Below are 19,563 nucleotides of genomic sequence, written 5' to 3'. Positions count from 1 at the left end.
AAATTATTCAATCTACACAATAGAGGCCACTTTGGCGACTTATTATTTCACAACCCAAAATATAAGACACCTTATATAAAGATTAATAGCCAAATATTGTTAACCCGAATACAAGTTCATAATTGACAAATCGTTATTTCTTATTTGTCACAACCATAAATCTTGGGTGGTGCTCATTCATGTACGTGTTTTACTTAATCATGGACATACATGACCATAATACCCCTTATATTTTACTGAATTTATTTTTAATACCATTACACTCTCTCTTCTTCATTTATTTTTATCGTACTCTAACTAAGACTACAATAGCAACATCGGCAGACGGCAATGAATGAATCAATTGAATATGAAAGCCCTAAATTCAACGCAGAAGAAAACAACGGCAAGATGCTAGATCTTCATGAGTTGCACGAAAAGTATGTACTGCGAGTTTAATTACCTAATCGATACAAACCCTAATTTAATTAGTCCCAATTTTATTAGTCTAAGCAAACCCTAATATAGTTAATAAAATTAAGAATTAGAATTATTACCCGATCGATATGAGAATTAGCAACCGTGATTGTGTAATTTGACGGAGTAATTTTGTTAATTTGATTACTTTTGTGAGGGAGAGAATTGGGGAGAATTAGAGAGAGAAGTAAAGAGAATTAGGTAAAGGGCATACTATGGAAAAATAATGTAAAAAAGTCCATGAAAGAGTAAAATCCGTCCATGAATGAGCAACTACGTAAATCTTAACCAAAATATGCCACCATGTCATTATAATTAATTAGTATGACAAAAAATGTATTCCCCAAACTTTTCCAAATTCGCGCCTATAGAAAAAAAGATACCCTGATGTCTTAATATGCAGTGGCAAGTTTCTCATATATGGCATGACTATTGTACCCTTAATTCATCAAAGTACTAATCAATGATCAATAATAGTCATGAATGTCATTCCATAAAGAAACAGCTCTACTCACCTCAGAACTAAGAAAACATTTATGGTCACAGGTCACAACAATACTAAACCCACGTCTGTGAACCGATTTGCCAAACAATTTCAATTGTCATACCTTAGTCACTAAAAGTGTGAGTAATAATTAATAAACTGTTGTCAAAACAATTATCAACAAGCAACAACAATATCAATGAATTCGAAAACACGTTTCTTAACTGATAAATGACGTAATCAATTTGTCACTTAAGATGGTCATTAATATAAAATAGGGCACCCTATACCGAATTAGACCAGCGTAATAATGGAATTTTCATTTAAACACCATAATCATAATATAATAATTACCCATAATGTTCTAGCCATAATATGCATGACAAATTAACAATTCATGCCCAACGAATACTTCATCATCGAAAACAATACATGCCAAAACAGGGCAAAACTTTAATCCCAAATTACCAAACAAACCAGAGTAAACCATATATATCTCCTTCTCTTTAGTATTCTGAATACACGCAGTTTACGGCCATGTATTTATTCAAATTAACGCTCAAAATTTCTATCAGTAATTAACATAGACTAATTGTAAACTCAACCTTTTTTTAACGTGTCAAGTAAATCGTTCCCAAAAACTGGCTGAATCAATTAAGTCTATAAAATCCAAACCAGTATGATAATGACGAAAATTCAATGGTTTCATACCCCCAAACAGTTGCCACGTATTGAGTTCATACAAGACTTAACACACATAAATAACATATAATCATACCATTCCAAATAATTTAATATGAAGGTGGCTTTGATAACCCTTATTAGATTTAATCATCCGAATAAAGGTTAAGAGTTTCATACTAAATTACTCGGTAAACTGTAGAGCGGAAGTGAAGGAACGGTTTTCGGAATTAGGTCTTCTAGTAGACACACATACCGACAAGATCTTTATCTATTGATGGGAGACAAGGAGATTAGGTTATCGTGTGATACCAGGACCATAACCCAAGTGACTTATACGTAGTCTCCTTACTCTAATGCGTCATCATGCATTAACAAACTTAATGGGTATCTACACTTAGATAATAGACTGACCCATACTTTTTAAGACGTAAATAAGCCCGTATTTAATACACCATAGTGGATCACTATATATTTGGGCTAACCTTAACTAATAAAGCATAAACAAAATTATTACCGAATTAATATTCATCCACATATATTATTGTACTAGTATGGGTGCCCGGCTTCGCTCAGGCTACCTTTATTTAGTATTAAAATTTATTTTCAATTAACTAAAACTACTTTAAAATTGCATAACTCATAAACTTATCATTAATATATTTTTCTATGATACGGAGTATATCTTTAAATTATAATGAAATAAATTATGAGACAAATTCACTACTCCCGCTATTAATATTTTACTTAAATCGATTGATTAGTTAATTGTTCATATATACTTTCTTTTGTTCTTAATTGTTACTTTTATTACATTCGTTATTACTACTTTTGCTTTCACTGCTACCGCCGTAATTATTGTTACTTTCACTACTTGTACATAAATATTGATAATTTCACTACTCACGTTGTTACTTATGTTACTTTCACTACTCCCGCTCGCCGTGCTAATATTGTTACTTTGACTATATCTGTTACTACAATTCTTTTCACTACTAACAGAATTACTTTTACTATTTAAGCATCCACTGAGTGATGACTATCATATTACTATATCCAATGTTACTTCTATTACTTTAATAAATATATTACATATATGTATTAAATAAATTACATGTATGTGTTAAATTAATCAAATTGAAATAATTATGGAATTTTATATTTTTTTGGAAATCTAGCTTGATTTATTTACATTTTAGTAGTTTCCAAAATATAATATACTTATATTATATTTGTTTATGTTAAAATAATTAACATATTTATACTAATTAATACCATAAGTGGGGCATGTTTATTTAAGGAAAATCACCATATTCCGGTGTTATCTAAATTTATATTTCAACCAATACTATATTATATTTACATTGAAGTCCCTTGATCAGGTCTATCGCATATGGATATTGATTTAAAACTATATAGTATAATTAATTTGTATAAATTTATTTAATTACATTGAAATCCTTTGGTTCTACCATTAATTTTTTTTTTCATTAAATAAAATTACTTAAAGTTGCATAACGGGTTAATTTATCATTAATATATTTTTTATAACATATCCTAAAATTACGATGAACTTAATTTTGAGAAAAATTCATTACTTCCGCTATTAATATTTTACTCTTATTAATGAAACAATAGTAATAACATTTCACTACTTGCCCGTAATCGTTGTTACTTTCACTACTCCCGCCGCAATTATTGTTAATGTCACTACTGCCGCATTAATATTGATAATTTAACTACTCCCGCCGTAATTATTATTACTTTCACTATTGCCGCATTAATATTGATTATTTCACTACTCCCGTTGTTGTTTCCACCACTCTCACTAATCTCGTTGATAATATTGTTACTTTTACTATTCAAATGAGTGCTTACTATCATATATAGTCCAATGTTATTACAATTCTTTTCTTTACTGACGAAACTACTTTTACTACTTAGGCATGCAATTTTAAGAGAATTATATATTTTTATAAATATTTTACATACATGCATTAAATCAAATCGAAAGAATTATGCAATATTATATATTATGAAATTTAATTTGAATTATTTATAACCTACTTATTATATTTTTGTACGTTAAATAATTAATATCTCTATACATCTAATAAACTATAAAGTTTAATAAAATTGCATAGATTTTAAATTTAATATATAATTTTATGATGATGATAATTAATACCATAAAGTGTGCATGTTTATACTAATTAATTATTTTATTTTAAGGAAATTGACCATCTTATTTAATTATTTTATTTTAAGGAAATTGATCATTTTTAGGAATATTACCAAGCTTCTGTATAATTTAATTTTAATCCAAACTATATAATATTTGCATTGAGATCCCTTAATCGGGTCCATCACATGGTGCTATTGATTTAAAACTATACAATATAATTAATTTGTATAACTTTCTTTAATTACATTGAAGTCCCTTGGTTTATGGATTTAATATATAGTATTGATTGATTGATTGATTAGGCCATATTTCTTCCATTATGATAATACTAAATTGGTACATTACAATAGTACGTCAATGCTGGAATATTATTTTTCTCAGCCAAGGAGAAGTCAGCTTTAATTTTCATATTTGAGATACTAAAAATTGTATGGTGGCTTACTTGTGGAGGTGCATAAGGCCTAAGACAACCATATATGGTCAAACTATCCAAATCATAATATTGTATATCTGCGGTCCGGATTCTCTCCATTACCTAAAAAGAAATGGACCTCCATTACTTTTAAACGGTCCGGATTAAATCTTGGGACGATCTAATGGTTGTAATTATTTCATAAAAGTAATGTTTAAATGAGTGGAAAGAGAAAATATATTAGAATAAGAGTGTATTAGAGAGCTAATGGAGAGAAAGTAATGGAGAGGATCCAAATTCGTATATCTGTATGTTGAATACACTACTATTCCATATCATGAAGGAGTAATATTGATTGATGATTACCAATTCCTTAATCCTAATACTTCTCTGCCGAACATAACATACTTATTTAATATATATTTTGGTTTGATTCAGTATTATATATTATGAACACATCAACACGGTAACAAAAAGTCAGAGGTGAAAACTATTGTGAATAATTCTTGCCAGAAGTATGAAATGCCTACTTGCTAGCAAGCCAATTCCATTGAGCTTCACTATAAATTTCTGATAAAACTATCTGCTTATTCGCCCAAGTAATACGTATGATTGCTAAGTAAATTTGGGAATATATATCACAAATTAAAACCAAGAGCTTCTTTTAGAAAGTTTTAATATAAGCTTAATTTCATGGCTAAATCATGGTTTTCTAGTGCATTGTACCTCTTAGTACTTAGCTTGATCATTAATGTATTGCTTCTCGCGCCAATTCAAGCTGCTCAAGATGACAGACGGGTAATCATATTCGATTCTAACATTTAATTAACAATAATGTCGATGTTTACTTCAAATATGTTAAATGGTCTAATAATTTATGTTTTGAAACATTTTCCTTAGGCATATATTGTGTACATGGGTGATATAGCAATGACCGATATGCCTGCATCAGGAGAATTTTACCTCAACATGATGATGGAGGTTCTTGGCGGGTAAGAGCCTAAACTAATATATATCCCCCGGTAGTATGTATTAAGACGCTTGATATGAGTGATTTTTTGACACAACATTTGAACCCATTATCCGCCCTAATAATTTTGTGCGTCTAATGCTTATAAAAATCGTATGCTTTAACTAGGCACAGCTTACATTTATCTAAAATTGACTGTTGATACAAGTTTCGTTGTTTTTTTTTACTAGTGATCTTCTAAACTTGATAGACGCGGCAAAATATTTGTTGCATTCTTACAAAAACTTCAAAGGATATGTGGCACATTTAACTGACAAGGAAGCACTTATATTTTCAAGTAAGCTTGCTGCTTGCCCTCACTCTATGTTTACCCGCAAATAAATACTCCGTACAAAAATGCATGTATTCTGATAAGTTGATGATGTATATTATGGAATGGTAGAAATGGATGGGGTGGTGTCCGTATTCCCAAGCAGAAAAAGGTACCATCGTACGACAAGGTCGTGGGATTTCATGGGTTTCCCTTTGGATGTGAAGAGAAGCAGTATCGAAAGTGATATTATTGTTGGCGTTATTGATTATGGAATTTGGCCGGAATCTGAGAGCTTTAGTGATCAAGGCTTAAGTCCACCCCCTTCTAAATGGAAGGGCCGTTGTGATACTTCTCACAATTTTACCTGTAACAAGTAAGAATTTTTCATCTAGCTTATTCAATGTGTATAATATGATCATTTATCTACACATATCATGTTTCTTACATTCACCGATGTCGATTTCCAAAAACCAACGAGAGCGTGGCTCCCTCGACCCGACTCCCGTGTGGAAGTGCGATGTGATGTCTCTTTACTAATTACTCCGTATTAAACAAAACAAGATGTCATGATTGTTCATTTGGCGATTTCAACTATAATAGATGACGTAAGATTATTAAAGAACGACCATGACTAATTCTAAAGACTAACTCCAACGACGAACGCAAGCATTAAAAAAAGTGAGCTACATATGTCAGCCACCCGTGGTAAAGGTTCGAAATCCATATATATCAAGTTGCCTTTATGTCTTCCTTCCAACAAAATAAACAAGAATTACAATGACAAATTTGCAACCGTTGATAGATTTAGGATCCGATCGATATATAATACGTTTGCATCACTCTTCTCATATCATGCATATACGGAGTATGCTCTACATGGTTTAAAATCTCTGTCAAGAGATGTATTTTATTGCTCGAGATTTATCGGCATCGAATACGGTGGATATTAGATATATATCACGAGATGTATCGGTAAACTGAAAATAGGAAAATATCGGCCAAATACAACAACAACAACATCAGAGCCTTAATTGATAGATGAACCGTCTCAACCAAAACCTTAAGGTGATGGTTGAGGCCGAACTATTATAAATAGAGTTATTTTATAGGAATAATCCAAACTATTACCCATCTTCTCAGATTAAACCGAACTACATTTTAACCAAAAATAAACCCAACTTTGAATACTCCCTTCTCAAAATGAACTAGCTTAATTTTGACCTTCTAAATCAGGTTAAGATGACCTGCTACATCAATTTACCATCTCCTTCCCTTCACTGCCTCTCCCACATACTTTGTCACCCATTTCCCCATCACACTCCACCGTACATCACCACCACCGCACATCAAGCACCACCACAACCGTAAAAGTGAGAGAAAAGCGTGCATCATATGATTCATATCTCGAAGGCAAGTTGACAACCTGAAATATATTACTCCTCCGTCCTGTCCATCGTTTGTTGTCCCTTTTCCATTTTTTGCCTCTTTCCATTCGTTTTGTTGTCCTTTTTATTTTAAGAATTAACTTGATGAGTAATTTGATCATTCTCATTCAATTTGTTCCACTTTCATTTAGTTATTGGTCATCTTTCTTTCTTTCTTTGGCTTCGCGCAAAACCAAAGGACAACAATTGACCGGGACGGAGGGAGTATCATCTATCTTCTCCTGTCCTTCCTCACGAACCTGAAGCCACACCGACATAAACAACAAAGCTCAAAACTCAACAAAAATGGTGGTCGCAAACCGAACAAGCATGGCGCGTACAATCCCACTTCCCCAGCCAACAACCGTATCCACTTCTTTCCACCCTTTTTCTCAAAATACACAATCTTTATCCAAATCTCACAAATCTTGCTTCTGCTAATACTAGTATTAGTGTTAATTTGAGGCAATTTTTCAAGGGTCATTATAAAGCATTTCAATAACAAGAGTTTATGGAGTTCTAATTATTGTTGTGGTTGCAGTAATAAGATGATGTTAATATGGGTGTTTACAGTAATGATTGGGATTGGAATAGGTGGACTTGTCCATCATTTGGTAATATTTTATCTTCGTCGTCAATTAATCGACGCCATGGACCACCGCTCCTCCACTATCTTGGGTGATTTTCCAAAACCTAGATCCCCATTTCAATTGGGTGGCAAACGTTAACTTGGGGTCAGGATGATTATGGGTTGTGTTGTCATGGTGGTCGATGTAAGAAGGCCGTTAGTTAGCTTAGCGGTTGTGGTGGTCGTGATTGTGGCATTTATGGTGGCGGTGATATCCTGGGGAAGAAGGTTGAGTGGGTGAAATTGGAATAGGGAGGGTAATAAAGAAGGAGGAGGGGTCAGTCAACTAAAAAAAATTAAAAATTGAAGTAAGTTAACCTGTTAAATAGGTAGCCAGTTATTCATATCGTTACGAGAAGATGGTGGCAATAGTATGGTTTATTATCAGTTAAAACAAAGATCAGATTATTATGAGAAGACGACACATAGTTTGGATTATTTCTGTCAATTAACCCTTATAAATATTCCTATTACGCTCCCTCACTCAAATGCCCGTGGGCTTGAAGAGTGGTTAGTTGTGCACCGGCTCCCCCGTACCGTGCTGGTATTCCACTTCGAGTTTTTGAGGAGTTTTGAGGTTCCCGTGACCTACGGTCACGCTGGCTCTGATACCATGATAGATGAACCATCTCAACCAAAACCTTAAGGTGATGGTTGAGGCTCAACTATTATAAATATTCCTATTATTAATCCCAAAATGATTTGGGGTCGGCTGACATGAATCATCCTTTAGAACCGTCCATGGGTGAACGACGCACATCTCAAAATGCGAAAAAAATTGAAAAGGGAAAAATGACAAATAAAAGGGAGAGCGAAACATAATACAAAGTCAAGATAATTTTATAGGTTTTAAAACCAAGTCTAGATTTTTTTATAAAAAATTAAAATTTAAATCGAGAATAAAGATTAAAACGATTTTGAAAACCGAAGTAGAATTTAAGGATCCGGAATACCTTAAAAGTAAACCAAGTAAAATATATAAGAAAGTGGTTGGTAAAAGAGGTGTAATAAAGGAGAGAAGAACAAATAATTTTTTTAAAAATTAAATAAAAACACTAAATATGTCAAATAACATCAAATACTAAAAATCCACATGTATAATTTCCTTCCATTGTGCCCTCTCCGTCACCATACTCTCTTCAAGCCCCAGAAATCTCATATCATGCTTTATCACCATCAACCATGTCTGTCTCGGCCTCCCTCTACCCCTAGGAACCTTTTCTGTTCTCCAAGTCTCCAGCCTCCTAACTGGTGCATCCATAGGCCTCCTTCTCATATGGCCAAATCATCTTAGCCGATTTTTCATCATCTTGTCCTCTATTGGCGCCACTTTTACCTTTTCCCTAATCACCTCATTCCTTAATCGATCTTTCCTGGGCCGCACATCCACCTCAACATACGCATCTCCGCCACACTCTTCTTTTGAATGTGACAATGTTTCACGGCCCAACGCTCGGAACCGTAAAGTAAGGCAGACCTAATTGTCGTGCGATAAAATTTCCCCTTTAATCTTTGGGGCATATCTTTATCGCATAAAAACCCTAAAGCACTCTTCCATTTCAACCATCCCGCTTTAATTCTGTGAGCCACATCTCCGTCTAACTCCCCATCTTTTTGAATAATAGATCTTAGATATCTGAAGAAATCTGAAGAAAATATCGGCCAAATGCATCGAGTAATTTGAAATTAGGAAATACGACCTGCGATGAACCTGAGATGAGCGAGTTATAACTTCAAGCGGCCAAATTTTGGAATGAAAAGCTCGTAAAAATTGTTTTATAGCATTGGTCAAATTAATTATTCTATACTGAATTAATCTCAACTTTATATAAAATAGTCAATAGAGGACAAAGGTCTATACTATATTGAATTAATCTTAACTCATTCTATTAGGCCCTGTTCTTTTATGTTGAATGAAGCTGATGTGAACTGAATTCGGTCCATATTATTGTCCAAGGTCCATTTGGTTCGGTCCAAGACCAGACCGAAAACCAAAATATCATTTAGAGATGGACAGTGGACCAGACCATTTAATATTTGGTGCGTTCCAGTCCGGACCAAAGTATGTCGATTCGATCCGGCATTCGGTCCGGATCATTCAATGAACGCCCCTAATTATGTGAGATGAGTAGAACTGAAATAAGTTAAAGTGAGCAGAATGAAAGTTGAAATTAAGACAAAAAGAACAAGTCTTAGACAATGTAGAAAGTTGCAATATAATGTTTTTAGCACCGAAATTAAAGTCTAAAACCTTAACTTGTGCACCCATGTTGACACAGCAAAATAATTGGGGCGCAATACTTCAGAGCGGACGGCAACATCACCAAGCCCGACATAGCGTCACCGAGAGACACTGATGGGCATGGGACCCACACAGCATCCACAGTAGCAGGTGTAGCAGTGGACGGGGCAAGCTTCCTAGGGCTCGGCCAAGGGACGGCTCGAGGGGGAGTACCATCTGCTCGAATAGCCGTGTATAAGCCATGTTGGTTAGATGGTTGCTACGATGCTGATCTTCTTGCTGCATTTGACGCGGCCATATCAGATGGAGTTGACATTATTTCAGTTTCACTTGGAAGCTCAATACCATCTCCATATTTCGAGGATTCATTTGCAATTGGAGCATTTCACGCAATGAAGAATGGAATCTTGACGTCTATTGCGGCTGGCAATGACGGGCCGGGAATTGGAACTGTCGAAAATTTTGCACCTTGGCTTCTTACTGTAGCAGCAAGTTCTACTGATCGCAAGTTTGTCACTCAGTTCAAGCTTGGTAATGGTTTGGTCGTCCAGGTTAGTTCTTTGCAAATTCTATAGCATTTTGCAGTCTCCTTAGCAGCTTCCTCATTTGGATGGATATTCCAACATAATTTTTTTTTTTTTTACAGGGGATTTCATTAAACACATTTGATCCACAAGACAAAACATTTCCTTTAATTTACGGAGGAGACGCAACAAACACTTCATATGGGTATTCATCAAGGTAATCAAAGCATATTCCCTTATTTATCAGAGACAAAACACATAATTCAGCCATCATACCCGTGGTGGCCCGTGGCCGAAATTAATGGCAAAGTTCCCTGTATAAATAAAGCTAATCTTTTGAGCAATGGGAATGTTCTGGTAGCAATTGAAAGCGCGTCAGTTAACGAGTTGCAGCTTGAGCTCACTGCCACTCATGTAACTGTAGTTGGTACAGTCAGTGATGCTAAAACATACTGTAATATTTATTTATTTATGCAGCTACTGTAGTGACGACTCACTGAATGCGACATTAGTTAAAGGCAAGATTGTTGTATGCGACATGTGGATCAGCGGGGAAGTACCCTTCATTGCTGGCGCTGCTGGCATCATAATGCAGGATCTTATCTATCATGATTCTCCAAATGCTTTCCCTCTCCCTGCATCTTTTCTTGAGGTCGATGATGGCGCTCGGGTTGTCTCTTACGCCAGAAACTTCAAAAGGTATTACTCTATATGCCTCAAATAGTCCGAACATGTAAAAAAATAAAAAAAGAAAGCGAACAACAAGGAACATCATAAGGTTTAGGCTAGTCCATATCGAGTCATCTTAGTTTGGTTTGGTTATGTAATCTTCTCATGTATGTAACTACGTCGACAGTACGCCATATGGAACAATACTAAAAAGTGTAGCAATCAATGATCCATCTTCCCCAAAAGTGGTCTCATTTTCATCAAGGGGCCCGAGCCCAATCTCGCCAGGAATCCTCAAGGTATGAGCTCTTTATCGCGAATACTCAGAATTCTACAACTTCTATACTTGTGATATTCATCGATTGATTGTATTAACTTAAACGAACTAAAATTTATTAGCCGGATTTGACTGCCCCTGGAGTGGCCATATTAGCGGCATACTCACCTTTAGCGCCAACCGTGTCTTATGCTGAAAGCGATCCAAGGTCTGTGCCGTATAATATAATCTCTGGAACTTCCATGGCTTGTCCACACGTCTCCGGAGTCGCTGCTTATATTAAATCATTTCACCCTACTTGGTCTCCTGCTGCTATCAAATCTGCTCTCATGACTACTGGTGAGTAGCACATCGAATGAAGAAAACTTATTGTCGTGGGGAGAAGTAATGCTTAATGTCTGATTTCAAACTTACTGTCATTTTCAGCGTTTCCAATGAGTAGCACATCGAATGAAGAAGCTGAATTTGCGTATGGGTCAGGGCATATAGACCCATTAAAAGCTTTAAACCCTGGTCTAGTCTACGATGTTGAAGAAGGCGATTATGTCAATTTTTTGTGCAAAGAAGGGTTGAATGCAACTGCAATAAGACTAATCACAGGAAAGTACAACAGTTGCAATAACACAAGCAACTGGGATCTTAATTACCCGTCGATGGCACTCCCTACAAGTGCAGGTGCCTTTGATGTCATGTTTTATAGGACAGTCACAAATGTCGGATCCCAAAACTCGACTTATCATGCTTCAGTGATGACTCCAGAAGGACAAGCGTTGGCGATCAAAGTGTCGCCAAGTGTTCTAGCCTTTAAGGGGTCCTTAGGGGAGAAATTGTCATTCAATGTGAGAGTTACAGGAAGTATTGGTATGAGGGGAATGATATCTGCTTCTTTATTGTGGGATGATGGTGAACATCAAGTTAGAAGTCCAATTGTTGTCCATAATTTCTCATAGAAAATTTTGGGACGGCAGTCGATGGATTTCAATTAAACTCCTCAAGTGTGTATAGTTTTTGAAGGCTATCCGTCTGTAGTAGATGGGTTGGTTAGTCCAAGTGTGTATAGTTTGTTAAACTAATTCTTGTTTATTGGGATAGTATTATCGATGTAACCGTCTTTCATTTGACCGTGTACAAAAATATAGTCATAACATATTTAATACATATATATTTAAATAATTTGTGAAACGAAAATTAAAAATTGCAATTTTAACTATGTTTATATAACACCCCAAAATAACCACCCTAACCCACGACTTCTTGCATGGTGGCCACGACCATATCTCCATTGTCGAGCCCACTGGGACATGGTTCAATGTCAGCGAGATTGTCGAAATATTCGAGTGTATTTAAAGATGGTCGGTCATAGGGCTTACCATTGAGGGCTTCTTTCGTTTCTCGTTTATCACGCCAATGAGCTAGTATATGAATATCACCCAATTCATGATCGTTCAATTCTTTGAAAGCTTGACGATCATCAATTATAGATACTCGAATCCGTACCGATACTCATGTATGCAAGTTCCACAAACCACGCACCCAATAATGATAGGATTGAATATAAGTATGTAACTAACCAACTAAGTAATTAGACTATCAATGCTACTCGGCTTTCTCTGGTGTCAGGCACTCAGGCACCACGTCCCGGTCGCCATTCCCAGCTACATCGCACAACTAAAATACCTGCAAGACTTACTACTCCCCATTTGCCGGAAATATCAAATGGATCATTGCAGAGTTAAAAATACTTTGCCACAAAAACGCACACAGTCAACTAACGGTTGAGTAAGGGCATTTTAACAATACAGTTACAAAAATACAATTACATTCATAACATACAGAACCACCAATGTTATTCGTATCACCAATGCTCATCGTACCACCAATGATATTCATACCACCGATGTTGTTTGTATCATCAATGCTCAACACAATCACCTCACTATGAAGGGAAGCCCATTCTGTGTGCTGGACGTAAAGGGTTGTGACATGAAGTGAATCAGTGCATTAAGAATAATGAGGTGGGTAAACCCAAGCTAAAGAAGGTATGGAGTCCTTCCTGTGATGCCCAGGGGCGTCTTAAAGTAAACAGAGGCCCGGTACACCACAAAAAAATGAGGCCCCAAATATGAATGTATAAGTGTATTACACGTCGAGATTTATATTAAATTTTATTAGTAAGCTTATAAATTCGGTGGCCAAAAGTGGAGGCCCGGTTCCGCCGCCCGTGCTCGCCCAGGGTATTAGACGCCCCTGGTGATGCCTCCTATTATTTTGAATGCCTCTATGCCTAATCAAAAACTGATTCAAAGTGATGTCTTCCCAGCTAAAGTGATTAATTACCAGAGTTTTTAAACAAGGAGCCATCTCTGTTCAGAGAGGCCATAAAACATTTCTGGAGTCTTTGAATAATTCTTCTGGAAAGTTTCGTGCGGGTCAGAGTGGGAAAGTCTGGTATAGGTCATGAGGGGGGCGAGGATGACTGTAGAAGGTCATAATTCTCTTATTATTCTTGGGCAGCCCAGTGAAGGAGGTGAGGTGGTGGGTGTTAGTCATTAATATTTTCCATATCTTTCTCGTATATACTTTTCTTGCTCGCTACTTCGTAGATCTTTCATGTAATTATTTAGGCTATATTTCTTTGATCTCTTTCCTTTAGTTTAGGTAATTATATTGTAGTTTTCCTTCTTCTTGTATTTGTAGACCCTATATATATTGTACCATATTGAATGAATAATAATCAAGACATTCAAAATCAATTCTCTCTATTCTTAACATGGTATCGAGCTTGTAAGATCCATCACTCAAATACAATCTTTTTTTTTTCGGCCACTGCCTCCAAACGTTCCCCAATTCCCACCCATGGCTCCCCATAACAACATCATCCCCAACTCTCTCGAACCCAAATCACCCTTCATCGATGTTAATCTCTCTCAATGCAAAGAACTCACCCCTCTCACCTACTTCACCTGGAAAACCCAAATCTCCAACATCCTTTTTGGCTACGATCTACTCAAATTCGTAGACGGTACCTACCCCGCTCCCTCTGAAACTCTCACTGATGACACCACAAAAGCATCCAAACCAAATCCTGCCCACTACACTTGGCAACGCCAAGACCGTTTACTACTCGGAGCCCTAACTGGCACACTACCCAACAACATAGCGTCCCTTCTCACCAACATCACCACCTCTCGTGATGCCAACTGGCTTACTCTCGCAAAAACTTATGCCAATCCTTCTAGGGGCCATATTCTCCAAGTAAAAGATACCCTTGACTCCATCCCGAAAGGAAACCTCTCTGTTTCCGACTACATGACCCAAATTAAGACCTACACTGATAAGCTTGCAGCCTTAGGTAAGCCCATGGATGTCGAGGACATCATTGCCAAAGTGCTTCGTGGCCTGGATGACACTTACAAGCCTGTTATCGAAGCCGTCAGAAACCGTGACACAGTCATCTCTTTTGCCTCCCTTCATGAAAAATTAATCAATCATGAACTTACCCTCAAACACTCTACTCCCACATCGTCTCCCTCCTTCCCAGCCACCGCCCTTGCTGCCCAACATCGCCCATCCTATAATCGATTCTACACTCGCTCAACCAATCAATCAACTCAACCACCTCTCCTTCCCACTCCTACCAACCCGCCTTCAACTGACAACCAAATCCCCTTCAAAGGAAGATGCCAATACTGCAAACATATAAGACATTACCTCACTGTCTGTCGAAAATTCAAACGTGACTTTCCGAACATCCAAATACCTGACCTTCCCCCTCCTCCTAGGACTCTTACCCGCACCTCTACAACACCACAGGCTCACACGGCTGCCGCCACTGTACCAACATCCTCTCGTCCATGGATTGTTGACAGTGGTGCAAGCCATCATCTCACCAATGACCTTGCTAATCTCTCCCTGCACTCACCATACGATGGCTCAGACGATGTGATAATTGCTGATGGTACCTCTCTGCCCATCTCCAATATAGGTTCTTTCCAAATTCAATCTTCTTCCTTTTCATTAAATTTTTCGAATGTTTTACATGTCCCACAAATCTCTCGAAAAATTCTGTCTGTATCTCAATTCTGTCGAGATAACAATGCGCTAATTGAATTTTCCTCTTCCTCTTTTCTTATTAAGGCTATTCCAACGAACCAGGTGCTGCTTCAAGGACAACTTGAAGATGGCGTTTATCTATGGTACCCACCCGTACCTCAAGTCAACCTTGGCATCGTAGGAAATTCCGTCACATGGCATCATAAATTAGGACATCCGTCTAAGCCCATCTTAACTTATTTACGCAATAATTTTAGTTTAAATATTCCGCTCTCTACTTTCTCAAACTGTAATGCCTGTGACATCAATAAAAGTCATAAACTAGCTTTTTCCGATTCATCGTTATTGTCTACTGCACCTCTTGAATTAATTTTCTCTGACGTTTGGACATCTCCTGTTTTTTCTTACGACAATTATAAATACTACGTTATCTTTGTCGATCACTTTACTAAATACGTATGGCTTTACCCAATCAAAAACAAATCCGACACATCTCCTGTTTTTCATCGGTTTAAAGCTCTTGTCGAAAAATGTTTTGATCGTCCCATCAAACAACTATTCTCTGACAATGGTGGTGAATACATGAAACTTTCACCTTCATTGTCATTAGCTAGAGTCTCGCACCTCACATCTCCTCCTCACACTCCCAAACACAACGGGTACGCTGAGCGTCGTCACCGTCACATCGTCGAAATGGGCCTATCACTTCTCTCCCACGCAAGCTTACCAATTGAATACTGGTCACATGCTTTTACCACAGCAGTATACTTAATAAATCGTCTCCCTACACGAACCCTATCCAACTCCTCCCCTTACCTTAAACTATTTGGTAAATCACCAAATTACGACAAACTCCGAAGTTTTGGATGCTTGTGCTATCCATGGCTTCGCCCATATACCTCCCATAAGCTTGACTCTCGCTCAAAACCTTGCATCTTTATGGGGTACTCTGCCTCACAAAGTGCATACCACTGTCTTGAGCCTCTCACTAATCGTGTCTATACCTCAAGACATGTTAAATTTGTCGAGGACACCTTCCCTTTTTCCACACTCACGCAGCAAACCCCTTCATCTGATTACTCACCTGATCGTTGGTCTCACATCACCTTGCCCATCCTCTCCTCTTCCTTACCCAATACACCATCTACTGCCTCTCCATCCTCGTCCACCACTACCCCCACTCCTATTACCCCTGAATCCCCTATATCACCTGCCTCCCCTATGCCCAATCCCTCCCCTGTTTCTGCTACTCCATCAACCCCTGCCACTACCTCATCCCGTACTCCATCACCTTCACCCCCACCTCCTCCTCCGCCACCTCGAAACGTCACCACTCGCCTAAGCAACAATATACGCAAACCGAATCCCAAATATGCCAAACTTGCCACTGTTTCAGATCCTCACTATCTCCCTACCTCGGCAAAACAAGCCCTTTCCATTTCCCACTGTCACGCTGCTATGTTAGATGAATACACTGCCCTCACTAAAAATAAAACCTGGTCTATTGTTCCTCCAGAAGCAGGCCGAAACTTAATTGGTTGTAAATGGGTGTTTAGGATTAAATACAATCCCGATAACACAATACACAAGTATAAAGCTCGGCTCGTTGCTAAAGGATTCAATCAACGACCGGGCCTTGATTACTCAGAAACATTTAGTCCGGTTGTCAAACCGGCTACGGTTCGTCTTTTTCTGTCTCTTGCTGTCTGCAATAAATGGTCATTACGTCAATTAGACGTAAATAACGCTTTTCTCCAAGGTTCTCTAACTGATACAGTATACATGTCCCAACCACCTGGTTTTGTTGATGCTTCGACTCCGTCTTATCACTGCCTGCTCTCCAAAGCGATCTATGGTCTCAAACAAGCGCCTCGCGCTTGGTATACCAAACTAAAGTCAGCTCTAGTCTCTTACGGTTTTCGGGTTTCTCCAGCAGATCCCTCCCTGTTCATTTGCTCCACTTCCCCTTCCCCTATTTTTCTATTGGTTTACGTTGATGATATTATAGTTACAGGGCCATCTACAAGCCGTCTGTCCTCCTTTATCGACACTCTTGCAGCACGCTTCTCTCTCAAGGACTTGGGTCCTCTCTCATATTTTCTAGGTGTTGAAGTTACGCCCAACTCCGCAGGTCTCCTTCTTACTCAGTCCAAATATATATTGGACTTGCTTGAACGATTCAAGATGCACGAATCCAAACCGCTGCCAACCCCTATTGCTTCTCATCCACCGCTGCTACGCTCCTCTGGCTCGCCCATCTCTAATCCGTCTGATTATCGCGCTATTGTGGGCAGCCTTCAGTATCTTGCTTTAACCCGCCGTGACATCTCATTTACGGTAAATCGATTGGCTCAGTTTATGTCTGCTCCTACTGACTTACACTGGCTGGCTGTCAAGCGCCTGCTGCGTTACCTTCATGGTTCTTTGTATGTTGGACTTCAGCTTTTCCATAACTCTCCTCTCACTCTCCATTGTTATTGTGATGCGGACTATGCTGGCGACAAAAACGATTACATTTCCACTTCAGGTTACATCATTTATCTAGGCCGCAATCCAATCTCTTGGTCCTCATGAAAGCAACGCACCTTGGCACGCTCTACCACTGAGACTGAATTTCGTGCTATTGCTGATACGACCGCTGAATTTGAGTGGGTTCATGCTCTCCTCAAGGACATTGGTATTTCTACGACTACTACTCCCGTTCTTTATTGTGATAACTTAAGTGCTACGCACTACTCGGCAAATCCGGTCTTTCATTCTCGTATGAAGCATGTCGCTATTGCTTTTCATTTTGTTCGTGAACGCATTTTAGCTCAAAAACTACGGGTTCAGCATATTGCTAGTCATGATCAGTTGGCTGATCTTCTTACCAAACCTTTGCCTCGTCCGCGTTTTTCTACTCTATGCTCCAAGATTGGCCTGTCCACAGGGACGTCCATCTTGTGGGGGCGTGTTAGTCATTAATATTTTCCATATCTTTCTCGTATATACTTTTCTTGCTCGCTACTTCGTAGATCTTTCATGTAATTATTTAGGCTATATTTCCTTGATCTCTTTCCTTTAGTTTAGGTAATTATATTGTAGTTTTCCTTCTTCTTGTATTTATAGACCCTATATATATTGTACCATATTGAATGAATAATAATCAAGACATTCAAAATCAATTCTCTCTATTCTTAACAGTGGGCACTGATCAAATTGATAATGGTTAATTTAGGTTTCTAGAATGTTAGAGGCTTCAATAGTACTGCATATGAGTACAATTTGACTATTTGAACTGGTAGAGAATAAAGTAAGGAAAATTTCTATAAATAAAGTGCATAATAGCTTAGGGAGAAGTTGACCTTTAATTACTAATGCTGGAATAAAGAAAGGAGAAAGAATTTGGCTCATATAGAACCCTGCAATTTACAAGGTGGATCTTATTCGTAGACAAGAACAAGTTATACATGTCAATATCACCTATCTGCCTACTGGTTGTTGTTGGTGATTATCTTTAGTGTATGGGAAGAATAGAGTGGCGGGAAGAATTTCATTATGGGATTCACTAATTAGAATGTGTAGACACCTCAAAATGTCTACCTAGCCTTATGGGTACCCGATGATGAGGCTAAACCTAAATGATTAAATGAAAATTGACAATGTTATAATTAACGGCTCTTTACGCTTATTACCCGAGCATTTACTCAAAATGACGCGGAACCACCAAAAATCCGTTTTTTGCCCATTTTATATTATTAGTCATTTGATAAAGTTCGAGAGTGTTATTCTATGGAAATTGTTTAAGTGATGTACTATTGGCCCAAAACCAATGAAAATAAAGAAGAGCCCTCTATTTTTTTATGTAGAGCCCGGTCTTAATTAGGCCAGTACTTATGATAAAAAGCCCACTTTCGACTAATATTCGACAACATTGAAGAAAATCAAGTCCATATTATCAAAACAATAATCAACAAGGAATAAACAAATGTAGAGTTCTAGTGCCACTCTAAGAGGGAAGACAAGTCAACATCGAAGAGCCTAAGAGATAAAGTTTCTTATGTTTATCATGATCATTAAGGATTGTTAAGGGTTAGAAAGGCGTACACTATAAATAGTGCGTTGCTTGAATCAAAACGGGGGGACAGACATACAAACATACGAGACTTACACAAACAAATACCGTACATCCAATTCAAGATCAGAAATTCAATACTCCTAGACAGCTATCTCAATTCCAAATCAAACCTCACAAATAAATTGTCC

General features: G+C 37.6%; 1 protein-coding gene across 1 annotated transcript; it reads left to right on the top strand.

Moving 5' to 3' along the window:
• Positions 1-4,911: 4,911 nt before the first annotated feature.
• Positions 4,912-12,215, top strand: LOC141651896 (cucumisin-like). The gene is made up of 10 exons (XM_074459588.1): positions 4,912-5,016; positions 5,119-5,210; positions 5,419-5,525; positions 5,631-5,874; positions 9,833-10,346; positions 10,442-10,536; positions 10,797-11,018; positions 11,176-11,287; positions 11,388-11,604; positions 11,692-12,215. The coding sequence occupies exons 1-10, from the start codon at positions 4,912-4,914 to the stop codon at positions 12,213-12,215; spliced, it is 2,232 nt and encodes a 743-aa protein (XP_074315689.1).
• The last annotated feature ends 7,348 nt before the right edge of the window (positions 12,216-19,563 follow it).

Source organism: Silene latifolia, chromosome 4 (genome assembly GCF_048544455.1).
Source record: "Silene latifolia isolate original U9 population chromosome 4, ASM4854445v1, whole genome shotgun sequence".
Taxonomy (NCBI): Eukaryota; Viridiplantae; Streptophyta; class Magnoliopsida; order Caryophyllales; family Caryophyllaceae; genus Silene; species Silene latifolia.
Note: the sequence above shows the minus strand (reverse complement) of the source record. Positions and strands in the feature narration are given on the sequence as shown.